The 13,852-nt window shown below is 38.9% G+C and overlaps 1 protein-coding gene across 1 annotated transcript; it reads right to left on the reverse strand.

Moving 5' to 3' along the window:
- Positions 1 to 2,008: 2,008 nt before the first annotated feature.
- LOC121942033 (keratin, type I cytoskeletal 19-like) lies at positions 2,009 to 11,906 on the reverse strand. Its single transcript, XM_042485106.1, has 11 exons — positions 11,547 to 11,906; positions 9,257 to 9,313; positions 6,763 to 7,029; positions 6,038 to 6,166; positions 5,540 to 5,622; positions 5,150 to 5,306; positions 4,734 to 4,895; positions 4,489 to 4,614; positions 3,005 to 3,234; positions 2,809 to 2,843; positions 2,009 to 2,693 (listed from the first exon to the last, which is right to left on the reverse strand). Exons 1-11 carry the CDS (start codon positions 11,781 to 11,783, stop codon positions 2,587 to 2,589), a joined length of 1,590 nt encoding a protein of 529 aa, XP_042341040.1. The 5' UTR covers positions 11,784 to 11,906; the 3' UTR covers positions 2,009 to 2,586.
- Positions 11,907 to 13,852: the final 1,946 nt, after the last annotated feature.

Raw genomic sequence — 13,852 nt, forward strand, 5'->3', positions numbered from 1 at the left:
TCAGGCACAGACTGGTTTCTATTGCATCTTGCAGTGTCCTGCCGCTATTAACCGCACCCTTTACAGTACTTATTCTTGCAACACTTCCACTGGTCAGGTGCACTGAGAGTTCTGGAAATTCACAACCAAACTCAGAACTGAACAGATTCCCTTTTTCTGCCACCAAAAAACATAAAAGTAGCTGATATCTCTATTGTCTCTTTGATATTATGAGCAGGAGCCGATTATGAGACAATGCAAGCAGACAGACATGCAGAAGGCCCCATCATCTCTGCTACGGAGCAAGACACTCAGAGTTTAGAGTTATTTAGCCTCTTTTTGTCATTACTTTGCAGTCATTAAAGATCTCCCCGAAGTCTTGTGTCTCTTTTTAGGCCTTTTTTAGTCTCTTTGTAGTTGTTTTGTGTCTCTCAGTAGTTAATAAGTGTCTTTTAGTGTTTGCTTTGCTGCCTTCCACAGTTGTGATGAGTCTCTTTGTGTCTCTTTGTAGCTATTATGCATTTTTTGTAGCTGTTTTGTCTCTCAGTGTGGTCATCTTGTGTCTCTTTGTAGTCATTTTTAGTCTGTTTGTAATGTTTTGGGGTTTTTTTTTGGTCCTTTTCCATAGTTGTAAGTCTTGAGTGTCCTTGCAGCTGTTTTACATTCTTTGTAGTTATTTGGGTCTTTGTTGACATTTTGTGTCTTTGTTGTACTTTGAGTCTCTGGTTGATTTGTGTTTGTTGCCCCTTTCTGTAGTAGTAGCGAGTCTTTTTATGTCTCTTTGCAGCTATTTTGCATTTCTTTGTAATCATTTTGTGTCTCTCTTTCGTAATTATGTGTCTCTTGTACTCTGTGTCTCTTTTGTGTCTCCTCATAGTCGTTTTGTGTCTCTTTGTGACTTTTTTTTTGTCCCTTTCCGTAGTTGTTATGAGTCTCTTTGTGTGTCTGGGCCTGTGCCCAGTGGGCCCATTTAATTTTTCATCCGTGACTACACGTTAACTGAACTGAACAAGGAGCCCATGTGCACAAAATTAAACCCCCAATTTCTTATATTTTGGTAATAATAATGATAATTCCAGTCAGCAGAGGGAAAACCTGTGTTCTCTTTTTCTGCTAATCCGATATCCTCAGAGTTAGTGCAACAAAAAAGCACATCTGTGGGGAATTTGCTCACCTTTTAGGAAAACGTTTTATTTAGGCTTAAAGCTTTGCACCAGGAGGGCGAATTTAAAGTAAGGATTTCATTTTAAACGGGACTCTCTGACTGTCTGTTAGGCGTGAATTGCAACGATGCAGTAATGCAGTAATGGTGCACATTTTTTTAGTATTTATTTTTTCCTGTAATCATCTAGAATAATTTTAATTGTTGGATTGAGACAGTAAGTGAAATGAATCCGGTCCTCTTTGCCAAAACTTGAACGTGCTCTGCTGCACAAAGCTGCTGAAACATGATCATGAGGGCTACTAATTAAATTTAATAACACTGCTGATGGATAGCATCAATGTCTTAACAAAGTGCTGCATGAAAGCAGTGAAAGGAAGGGAGTTTTTAATGCTGAGTCATTCTGACTAACGGATAAACTTAGTGATTCACTAAAGGTGAATCACTAGTGGTGTCTGTTTGAATCAACCCCACCCAAATAAAGAGGCCCTTTTTGACTAAGATGATCTGTAAACCTCACCAAAACCAAAGCTACACTTATACAATCTACTCTCTATATTAAGAGTACAATGTTCTTCTTAACTGTCTGTTTTTGTGAAATTCATTGTCACTTGATTATTTTTCCTACAGTGCACAACATGAGATCAATATTGTGCCTTGACTTTGTGTATTTTATGGACTAGTCTTCACTGTCCTGTGACTAAGTTAAAATAATTATGTTTCTAAAGGTCTTTTGCTGTAGCAACAATCTATTTCCTCTTAAGCAAAATGAGATTATGCAGTCCACTTAAGTTGTAGACTTTACTGTTAGAGAGAAACACAAACGTGACACCTGGTGGCGATGAGTAACATTTCAGAACTAAACAGTCAATGACAGATTTTGCTTTATTTTGGTGAATTGTGATTTTACAGCAGAGTTTCTGCTCAGGGGAAACACAGGAGACACTGACCTTGACCTCAGACAACAAAAAAGGTATCAAGTTTTTAACAGTAGTTTTGCATGACCTGAAGATGGCTTGAATCGCGACCTTTTTACGACTCGTGTCATGTCCAAAAATTGTACAAATTTGCAGATGATAATGCAGGCACAAACTCTAATCAAACTTTCTGAGTTGTAAAACACATTTTAGGTTTAGGAATACACATTGTTATCTGTGCTGTCTGGCTTTTTAATTCTGTTTTTGTCCGACACCTACCAAAATTAACATCCGTCAAGGAAAAAGCATCACCTGCTGCAACCTTTACCATATTAAAATCAAAAGAAAAGCTCTTTAAACCTCCTTAAAACACAAAAGTTCTTTTTGAAAATAGTTTTAAATTCATTAGAAACTATCATATAGCGAACTTGAAATTAGAAGTGAACAGCTGACTCTGGGGAATGATTCATTAAGCAAGTATTGCAACATTTATGTGCCAAATCATCATTAAACTGTAAGTTTTAGGTATCACTGAATGTCTTCCACCTGGGTATCAACAGTGGAGGACACCACCTGCCCATCAACAATCTCCTCCACAATGGTCTTCACCCTCCGCTCAATGTGGGGTTTTTGCTCTGCAGCGGTAGAGAACAAATATAATGCATCATGAGACCACAGTGCAATGAGTCTAATTATATCATATTGTTACAAGATCAGAAAATTGGTTTCTTGACTGACTGGGATTCTTACCTTCCACTTCCACAACCTTGCTGATGACCACGGCTCTAAATGGAAAGAGGGAACATTGTTTAAAACCTTTTTTCTTTTTCATATTTTGCTTTAAAAAGTCATAGAATGCATGTCATTAAAACGTCACTAAAAAGTCATATATTAAAATGTCATAAAAAATGTCATTAGAAAAATGAAAAAGTTATGTGGATCTTACAGTCCTTTCTCCCGCGTCTCTCCATCCAGCAGCCTCCGGTACTCAGCAATCTCCAATTCCAGCCTCATCTTGATGTCCAGCAGCATGTCATACTCAGTTTGCTGCTGCTCCAGAGAGAGAATCAGCTGCTTCAGCTCTTCCTGCAGCATGTCGATGGTCCTCTGCAGCTGGCTGAGCTGGAGGTTGAATCGACTTTTTGTTTCGTCCACGCTTTGCTGCAGGCACTGAATCTACGGGACAGACGGGAGTGTGATCAGAAAAAAAGCTTGCCACAACGGGAATTGGTTCAATTTTTTTGGAATCAACAGATACCCAGCCTTAAGACTTTTTGCTTGCTATGAAGCATCACCAACCCTGGCTGCTGAAGCGTTTTATTAACTTTAGATAAACTTTGGAAAATAGTTTTGCGCAGAACAGGGATTGTGGATATTGTCCCCATCACAATGCATTAGGAAAAATCCAGTCTCACTCCCAACTTGTAAAATACCAGCCTTGATAAATGGTCCTTGGCGTCAGATAGTAACACAACTGGCACCCCTTTGCCGGAGTTTGAGACACACCGGGCAGTTTCATTTTCCGACACTGAGCAGCTGCTGTTGTATAAAGAGAATGGCCGCGTAGAGGATCAAACAAGCTCTGGACTTTCACCAAGAAAACCACTGTTCACAAACATGCTTATTTTAACCCAAGCTACTATGTTTTTTCTAAGCCAAAGGAGGTATCCCTAATAACAAAGTTATTTAACTACGATCTGTTTACTTTTGTTATGGGTGAAAGGTGGGTGTGCCCTTTATCAAGCCCATTCCCTGTGTTTTTTGCGTGTGTCTCTGAGTGCTTTTCCAAGTGCCACCCTACCCTCCTCCCCACCATGCAGAGATGGATTGAGCACACCTGTGCTTAATCTGCTCATTAGGAACATGGAGTATATAAAGACTGAAGAAGTGAAATGTTAGGGCCAGTGTTGCAGCGTGGCAGCATGAATGTTGTGTGCTGACTGTGCAGACTGAAGAAATTAAAGTTGCAGTCCACTGGATCAGTGATCTTTACGCCCATTTGGAGGGAGGCTCGTGAACCTTGTGTGTATTTATTGTTTTAGTCATCTAATTAATTGTCACTTTCTTTGCTATAATAAAGCAATTTTTTGTAAGATTTTCCAGTACTTCTTGTACACTTTTACTTCCTGTTTTTTCCCTTTGTTTTTTGCAAAAAATAACTTTTGTTTATACACCAGTTTCCCCTCGCTTCTGCTTCACTTTTTTTGCTACTCCCTTCATTCCCTGAGCCTCCTCGGGAAATGTAACACTTTGAAAAGAGACTGTGTGCATTTGACGAGCAGAAACTCTACATTTACTCAAAGTACATAAGGACATGTGAGTGCTGTTTTAAGACAGACTGAAAAGCTGGTAACCTACCCTTTAATCTGAATACAATCAGCTAACCCTGCACAGTAAAATGTGTTTGTTTTTGCACTCTCCCAGTTTTACCTCTGTGATGACACTTTGTCGACTGATCTCCAAACTCTGGTAGGTTCTCTTCAGCTCTGACAGCTCTGTGTAGGAGGTTGTCACCTCTACTGAACATGTCTTGATTTTCGTCTCAAGAAGAGCCACCTTTTCTCACACACACACACACACACACACACACACACACACACACAAACACAAAAAAATAAAATAAAATCCCCTGACATGCCATATCTTTGCAAAATCGTTTCAGGCCCCTGTCTCACCTTGGCTTGGAACCATTTCTCGAGCTCCTGCTTGTTCCTCAGCACCAGAGCTTCATACTGCTCCCTCATCTCCTGCAGGACCAATGTCAGATCAACAGACTCTGCACTGTCCACCTCTACATTAACCGTGCCAGTCTGCTGGATCCTCAGCTGCTGCAGCTCCTGCAACATGGACACTTTATTTAAAAAAAAAAAAAAATCCCCTGCCCCTCTACAGGTGTGTGATATCATGGTGGCCCATCACCAGCAGATGGCGCCATTGAACATAAAAACAGATCATACAGCTTTTAACACCAGTCAGTGTCTTCTTCATGTTCTTTTTTATTCTATTGTTGTTGTTTTTTGTTTTGTTTTATTTTTTTTTACAAATTTTGTTTTCAACACTACAACAGAGAAAAATTCTGAATGTGTCTCACCTCCTCATGGTTTCTCTTGATGTACACAAGCTCCTCTTTCAAGCCTTCTATCTGCACTTCCAGATCACTGATGGCAATAGTCAGGCTGTCCCGGACCCCTCGGAGACGCAACACGTCGGCTTGCACCATCGTATGCATGTTCAACTCCGTCTCATACCTACAGAGGGAAGCCAGGTATAGTTAAAATTATATTAAATGAGTGAACAGTCATCGGCACCTTCAGTCTATAATGTAAATGTAATTCCACCCACATAATGTAAACCATTTTTTTCAGACTTTTTAAAAGAAAATTACAGAGTACAGTTTCAAAACATTCTTCAAATCTGACTGATGTATTATCCAATGAAATGACTGGAGAATGCATGTGGATTTTAGCATGAAGCAACCTACTTTATTTTAAAGTCGTCTGCAGCCAGTTGAGCATTGTCAACCTTCAGGATGATGCGTCGATTCTCTAAATGTTTCATCTTGATCTAAATGAGGACAAAAAGAAATTGACTTTATTTCATATATATATTTGTCACACTGGATTAATTCATCGTTTACATTTATGTGTCATGTGTCATTTTTACACAGCAGCGGACACCCAAAACATGATATTTCAAAAAACTCACTTTTGTATGTTGGGTTTTGATTGAAAGCAACTGTAGATGATTAAATTACAAGTTATTATACATCCCTAAGCATGCGCATAAATGTTCGGTGTTCTGCTTTGGTAACCTATTGTTTGTATGTCAGTGTGTGGGGGACGGGGTTGCCAGTGGCCCCATCTGGCCAGAAAATCTGGGGGCACTACTGCTCACTGTGTCTCCCGCTTATTGTTTTGTAGAATATTTTTTTCAGTGATATTTTTTTAATGTGTCATGATGTGTAAAATGTAAGTGGTACCTGATCTCGGAGATCAGCGATGATAGCGTAGTAGTGAGTGAAGTCTTGGGAAGCAGTAGGACCTCTCTTCTCATAATACTCTCTGATCTGCAGCTCCAGCTTCCTGTTGGCGGCCTCCAGGGAGCGCACCTGCATGCACAGCCAGAATTTAGTTCAGGTTCATATCACAAGGGTGATTTTTGGAGGCAAATTTCTTTTACTGTTTTTTGGCGTTTAGACGCTTTTCACAAGCTCTTTGACCCTTTAAATCCTGAGCATAGTAGTTTAATTTCTGTCAGAAACACTGGGGGAAATGCAAAATGACCAAATGGGCAAGAAATGTCCCACAAACTGCAAGAAATTTCTGACAAGAAAACTACCTAAAAATAGCTTAAAAAAGAGGGGAGGATTATTAGTGAATTAGACAAAACTATAGTTATAATTACAACAACCTTACATTTAAAATTATATTACAAAATAATAAAACATATACAGAATAAACACATTTTTACACTTTTTTTATAAGCAAATGTATTTATTATTTATTACAAATGTATTTTTTTCATGCCTTGTTGAGATGTTCATTGCCTTCATCTTTTTCAAGGAAATCAAACAAATTTGCTCAGGTTTTAAGAGATTCAAGCACACTAAAATCAATTACTTTGTTGCAGATTTAAAAAAAATCTATTACCCCAGTAGGGATGGTGCAGCATTTTGTAGGTATATTTCATCATCATAATCATTACCTTCTCCAGGTAGGAGGCCAGGCGGTCATTGAGGTCCTGCATGGTCACCTTCTCATTGCTGATGACTGCAGACTCGCTAAACGGGGTCAGCAACCCAGTGGAGAAGGACCGGGAGACCCTGGTCCCGAAACCTCCCGCGCCCCCGTGCATGCTGGGCGCGTAGCTCTGGATGGTCCCGCCACTGGAAGTGAGGGTGTGACCACTTCCTACCATCGGCACCCCACTGCTCAGACTTCGGACGCTGCGGGAGCTGAAGCTGGCGCCATTCTGGCGGGAAAGAGAGAGAGACATGGTGAGAGGTGGAGGTGAGCTGGCCTGCAGGTGATGAACAGAGCTGGAGAGTCTCCGAGGAGTGCCTCTGCCTGAGACAACGGGACATTTTATAGGAGAGTGACAGAAGGATGCAGACTGGTCCCATGCCACAACAATGTGTGGTATGCAGATCATATGTGGGTGTTTTTAGGTGTATTCAGTTGCATTAGTGACACTCTGTGGTTGGCAGGTTGAACATCTAGTTAGGCAGCTTGATGGGTAACTGATAACCAGAGACACAAAGATAATTGTTTTTTTTTTCCATTTAAATGCCAGTTATACTTCAACTGTGCCAGATTGTCTTCTCTGGTATTTATAACAACATACACTCCTACACTGCCTCTAGTATTTGAAATAAGTCATTTCAGCTGAGATGAATTAAGACTATGTCACTTCTGAAAAAAGGCATAAAAGAATCTTCCACTAATAAGTGGAAAAGTTTAACTTACAGCAATAAATCAAAGCCTTACTTAAAGGTGCAGCAGTTTGGTTTTAGCCACAACATCACTGCGTTTTTCAGGCAGGAGACACAAAACATTTTTTTTTTTTCACCAAGACATCAGTGCATTTCCAGCCAGGTTATTGCCACAAAACACAGGTGTTTTATTAAAGAGACATTGCATCATTTCCAGCTCCAGGATAGTGTCAAGAAAAGTGGTTTTTTTTACAGTCATCACTGCATTTTCAGCCAGGATATTGTCAAAAAAGTGTCTGTTTTTCTTACAGAAACATTACTGCATTTCCATCCAGGAGACTACCACGAAACATGATTGTTTGTTTTTTTTTTTTGGTTTTTTTTACCAATATATCACTGTGTTTCCAGCTGGAATAATGCCATGAAAAGCACTTGTTTTGTGAGATAGCACTGCAATTCTAGTCAGTGCCCCCAAAAGAGTCGCACTTTACTGAGGCATCGTCGCATTTCTACCGGAGATAGTTTCACTAGAACTGGGATATTTTAGCCAAAACATGATCTTTTCCCTAACCAAAACCAAGTGTTGTTGTTTTTTTTTCCCCAAAATCTAACCACACATTAGCCAAAGCGTTCTTGAAAGATAAAGAAGCAGAAAGTTTCATTTTATCAGCTAGATAATAATGTAAAAAAGTTATATAGCTATGGTTTGCAGAAACATGCATCTTATTCTGGCATATGGGTTGATAATGATGCCTGTTTTCATCACATCCACACTTTCTACTATCTTTTCAATCTACTTGTACTGTGTAATTTACTTCACAACATCATCACTGTCATTATCAAACTAACCTAACCAAAAAGAATGGCTGGGAAACCAAGATGTAATTTGTTCTTTAAACATTGCAAACAGGTTCTTCTTAACTGTGTTGTTTTCTGTTGTTTTAATAAAAGGCCCTTTTAAAAGACCTTTTACCAACCTCACAAGCCCTGCAGCTCTAAAGAATTCTCCAAGTGTGAAAACAAAGAAAATCTGTGATGGGCATCAGCTGCTGCCCAACCTGATAACGAGGGTGTGTACACATTTCAACCCAACCTGGGCAACAGGTCACAAGAAACAAGCTGTGTACAGTCTGGTGTGTTTGGGATTTTTTATCAGATTTCACTGGTGTGTGTGTGTTGCATCAGTGTATTAAGAGCATAAATGTCAAGAATGAGACCTGCAATTATCTTTCCACCTCAGGATTATTAGGAATAATGACATGCGGTCAAATATAGTTTCCAAGAATTATTCTAACAACAGGCAAGTTCACGTCTCAGGTGCAGAATTTAGTTTGCTGAAATGCCGCCCATTACTGAGAACATCCTGACGTATTCACTACAGGTGAACAAATGCAGGTACATTCGCAGCTTTCCTTTATGTTGCTGTCACTTCTATTCAAGTATAAAACTGTAGCACATAATCACTCAGTCATTGCTAAATTAGATGAAAGTCAAGCTGACAGGTGATGCTTTCACTGTCTCGTAGGAAATATTATAAGATTATCAGATGACTTAGTATAGTATGTCGTATGTCTGAAAACAAAATATACAGCTTGTAGAGACACTTCATCATATAGCATGTCGACACAAGGCTAAAAAATGCCATACTATTGTATTTTAAAAATGTCAAAATTTCACATGTTCAAAAGATGGTTAAGAATGACATATTATAGCATGTAGAGACGCGTTATAGTATACAATTTGGAAAAAAAACAAATTTAGCATTACCATCGGCACCCCACTGCTCAGACTTTGGATGCTGCGGGAGCTGAAGCTGGCGCCATTCTGGCGGGAAAAAGAGAGAGAGACATGGTGAGAGGTGGAGGTGAGCTGGCCTGCAGGTGATGAACAGAGCTGGAGAGTCTCCGAGGAGTGCCTCTGCCTGAGACAACGGGACATTTTATAGGAGAGTGAAAGAAGGATGCAGACTGGTCCCATGCCACAACAATGTGTGGTATGCAGATCATATGTGGGTGTTTTTAGGTGTGTTCAGTTGCATTAGTGACACTCTGTGGTTGGCAGGTTGAACATCTAGTTAGGCAGCTTGATGCGTAACTGATAACCAGAGACACAAAGATAATTGTTTTTTTTTTCCATTTAAATGCCAGTTATACTTCAACTGTGCCAGATTGTCTTCTCTGGTATTTATAACAACATACACTCCTACACTGCCTCTAGTATTTGAAAAAAGTCATTTCAGCTGAGATGAATTAAGACTATGTCACTTCTGAAAAAAGGCATAAAAGAATCTTCCACTAATAAGTGGAAAAGTTTAACTTACAGCAATAAATCAAAGCCTTACTTAAAGGTGCAGCAGTTGGTTTTAGCCACAACATCACTGCGTTTTTCAGGCAGGAGACACAAAACATTTTTTTTTTTTTCACCAAGACATCAGTGCATTTCCAGCCAGGTTATTGCCACAAAACACAGGTGTTTTATTAAAGAGACATTGCATCATTTCCAGCTCCAGGATAGTGTCAAGAAAAGTGGTTGTTTTTTTACAGTCATCACTGCATTTTCAGCCAGGATATTGTCAAAAAAGTGTCTGTTTTTCTTACAGAAACATTACTGCATTTCCATCCAGGAGACTACCACTAAACATGATTGTTTGTTTTTTTTTTTTGTTTTTTTTTACCAATATATCACTGTGTTTCCAGCTGGAATAATGCCATGAAAAACACTTGTTTTGTGAGATAGCACTGCAATTCTAGTCAGTGCCCCCCAAAAGAGTCGCACTTTACTGAGGCATCGTCGCATTTCTACCGGAGATAGTTTCACTAGAACTGGGATATTTTAGCCAAAACATGATCTTTTCCTAACCATAACCAAGTGTTGTTTTTTTTTTTCCCCAAAATCTAACCACACATTAGCCAAAGCGTTCTTGAAAGATAAAGAAGCAGAAAGTTTCATTTTATCAGCTAGATAATAATGTAAAAAAGTTATATAGCTATGGTTTGCAGAAACATGCATCTTATTCTGGCATATGGGTTGATAATGATGCCTGTTTTTTCATCACATCCACACTTTCTACTATCTTTTCAATCTACTTGTACTGTGTAATTTTACTTGCAACATCATCACTGTCATTATCAAACTAACCTAACCAAAAAGAATGGCTGGGAAACCAAGATGTAATTTTGTTCTTTAAACATTGCAAACAGGTTCTTCTTAACTGTGTTGTTTTCTGTTGTTTTAATAAAAGGCCCTTTTAAAAGACCTTTTACCAACCTCACAAGCCCTGCAGCTCTAAAGAATTCTCCAAGTGTGAAAACAAAGAAAATCTGTGATGGGCATCAGCTGCTGCCCAACCTGATAACGAGGGTGTGTACACATTTCAACCCAACCTGGGCAACAGGTCACAAGAAACAAGCTGTGTACAGTCTGGTGTGTTTGGGATTTTTTATCAGATTTCACTGGTGTGTGTGTGTTGCATCAGTGTATTAAGAGCATAAATGTCAAGAATGAGACCTGCAATTATCTTTCCACCTCAGGATTATTAGGAATAATGACATGCGGTCAAATATAGTTTCCAAGAATTATTCTAACAACAGGCAAGTTCACGTCTCAGGTGCAGAATTTAGTTTGCTGAAATGCCGCCCATTACTGAGAACATCCTGACGTATTCACTACAGGTGAACAAATGCAGGTACATTCGCAGCTTTCCTTTATGTTGCTGTCACTTCTATTCAAGTATAAAACTGTAGCACATAATCACTCAGTCATTGCTAAAATTAGATGAAAGTCAAGCTGACAGGTGATGCTTTCACTGTCTCGTAGGAAATATTATAAGATTATCAGATGACTTAGTATAGTATGTCGTATGTCTGAAAACAAAATATACAGCTTGTAGAGACACTTCATCATATAGCATGTCGACACAAGGCAAAAAATGCCATACTATTGTATTTTAAAAATGTCAAAATTTCACATGTTCAAAAGATGGTTAAGAATGACATATTATAGCATGTAGAGACGCGTTATAGTATACAATTTGGAAAAAAAACAAATTTAGCATTACCATCGGCACCCCACTGCTCAGACTTTGGATGCTGCGGGAGCTGAAGCTGGCGCCATTCTGGCGGGAAAGAGAGAGAGACATGGTGAGAGGTGGAGGTGAGCTGGCCTGCAGGTGATGAACAGAGCTGGAGAGTCTCCGAGGAGTGCCTCTGCCTGAGACAACGGGACATTTTATAGGAGAGTGAAAGAAGGATGCAGACTGGTCCCATGCCACAACAATGTGTGGTATGCAGATCATATGTGGGTGTTTTTAGGTGTGTTCAGTTGCATTAGTGACACTCTGTGGTTGGCAGGTTGAACATCTAGTTAGGCAGCTTGATGCGTAACTGATAACCAGAGACACAAAGATAATTGTTTTTTTTTTCCATTTAAATGCCAGTTATACTTCAACTGTGCCAGATTGTCTTCTCTGGTATTTATAACAACATACACTCCTACACTGCCTCTAGTATTTGAAAAAAGTCATTTCAGCTGAGATGAATTAAGACTATGTCACTTCTGAAAAAAGGCATAAAAGAATCTTCCACTAATAAGTGGAAAAGTTTAACTTACAGCAATAAATCAAAGCCTTACTTAAAGGTGCAGCAGTTGGTTTTAGCCACAACATCACTGCGTTTTTCAGGCAGGAGACACAAAACATGTTTTTTTTTTTCACCAAGACATCAGTGCATTTCCAGCCAGGTTATTGCCACAAAACACAGGTGTTTTATTAAAGAGACATTGCATCATTTCCAGCTCCAGGATAGTGTCAAGAAAAGTGGTTGTTTTTTACAGTCATCACTGCATTTTCAGCCAGGATATTGTCAAAAAAGTGTCTGTTTTTCTTACAGAAACATTACTGCATTTCCATCCAGGAGACTACCACTAAACATGATTGTTTGTTTTTTTTTTGTTTTTTTTTACCAATATATCACTGTGTTTCCAGCTGGAATAATGCCATGAAAAGCACTTGTTTTGTGAGATAGCACTGCAATTCTAGTCAGTGCCCCCAAAAGAGTCGCACTTTACTGAGGCATCGTCGCATTTCTACCGGAGATAGTTTCACTAGAACTGGGATATTTTAGCCAAAACATGATCTTTTCCTAACCATAACCAAGTGTTGTAGTTTTTGTTGTTTTTTTTCCCCAAAATCTAACCACACATTAGCCAAAGCGTTCTTGAAAGATAAAGAAGCAGAAAGTTTCATTTTATCAGCTAGATAATAATGTAAAAAAGTTATATAGCTATGGTTTGCAGAAACATGCATCTTATTCTGGCATATGGGTTGATAATGATGCCTGTTTTCATCACATCCACACTTTCTACTATCTTTTCAATCTACTTGTACTGTGTAATTTACTTGCAACATCATCACTGTCATTATCAAACTAACCTAACCAAAAAGAATGGCTGGGAAACCAAGATGTAATTTGTTCTTTAAACATTGCAAACAGGTTCTTCTTAACTGTGTTGTTTTCTGTTGTTTTAATAAAAGGCCCTTTTAAAAGACCTTTTACCAACCTCACAAGCCCTGCAGCTCTAAAGAATTCTCCAAGTGTGAAAACAAAGAAAATCTGTGATGGGCATCAGCTGCTGCCCAACCTGATAACGAGGGTGTGTACACATTTCAACCCAACCTGGGCAACAGGTCACAAGAAACAAGCTGTGTACAGTCTGGTGTGTTTGGGATTTTTTATCAGATTTCACTGGTGTGTGTGTGTTGCATCAGTGTATTAAGAGCATAAATGTCAAGAATGAGACCTGCAATTATCTTTCCACCTCAGGATTATTAGGAATAATGACATGCGGTCAAATATAGTTTCCAAGAATTATTCTAACAACAGGCAAGTTCACGTCTCAGGTGCAGAATTTAGTTTGCTGAAATGCCGCCCATTACTGAGAACATCCTGACGTATTCACTACAGGTGAACAAATGCAGGTACATTCGCAGCTTTCCTTTATGTTGCTGTCACTCCTATGCAAGTATAAAACTGTAGCACATACTCACTCAGTCATTGCTAAATTAGATGAAAGTCAAGCTGACAGGTGATGCTTTCACTGTCTGGTAGGAAATATAAGATTATCAGACGACTTAGTATAGTATGTCGAAAAATCTTGACATGTCAAAAAAATGTCTGAAAACAAAATTAGAGACACTTCATCATATAGCATGTCGAAATAAGGCCAAAAATGCCATACTATTGTATATTATGTAAAAATGTCAAAATTTCACATGTCCAAAAGATGGTTAAAAATGACATATTATAGCATGTAGAGACACTTTATAGTATACAATTTGGAAAAAAAACTAATTTAGTATGTCCGAAA

This window comes from Plectropomus leopardus, chromosome 4, assembly GCF_008729295.1.
Source record: "Plectropomus leopardus isolate mb chromosome 4, YSFRI_Pleo_2.0, whole genome shotgun sequence".
NCBI classification, from domain to species: domain Eukaryota; kingdom Metazoa; phylum Chordata; class Actinopteri; order Perciformes; family Serranidae; genus Plectropomus; species Plectropomus leopardus.

Excerpts from the sequence above, each read along its gene's own strand:
- LOC121942033 (XM_042485106.1), bottom strand. The coding sequence starts at position 11,783 with ATGATCTGCATACCACACATTGTTGTGGCATGGGACCAGTCTGCATCC. Across the intron at positions 5,623-6,037 it reads TCGCTGATCTCCGAGATCAG|ATCAAGATGAAACATTTAGA; the intron begins GTACCACTTACA and ends GTCCTCATTTAG. Across the intron at positions 3,235-4,488 it reads GACAAAGTGTCATCACAGAG|ATTCAGTGCCTGCAGCAAAG; the intron begins GTAAAACTGGGA and ends TCTGTCCCGTAG.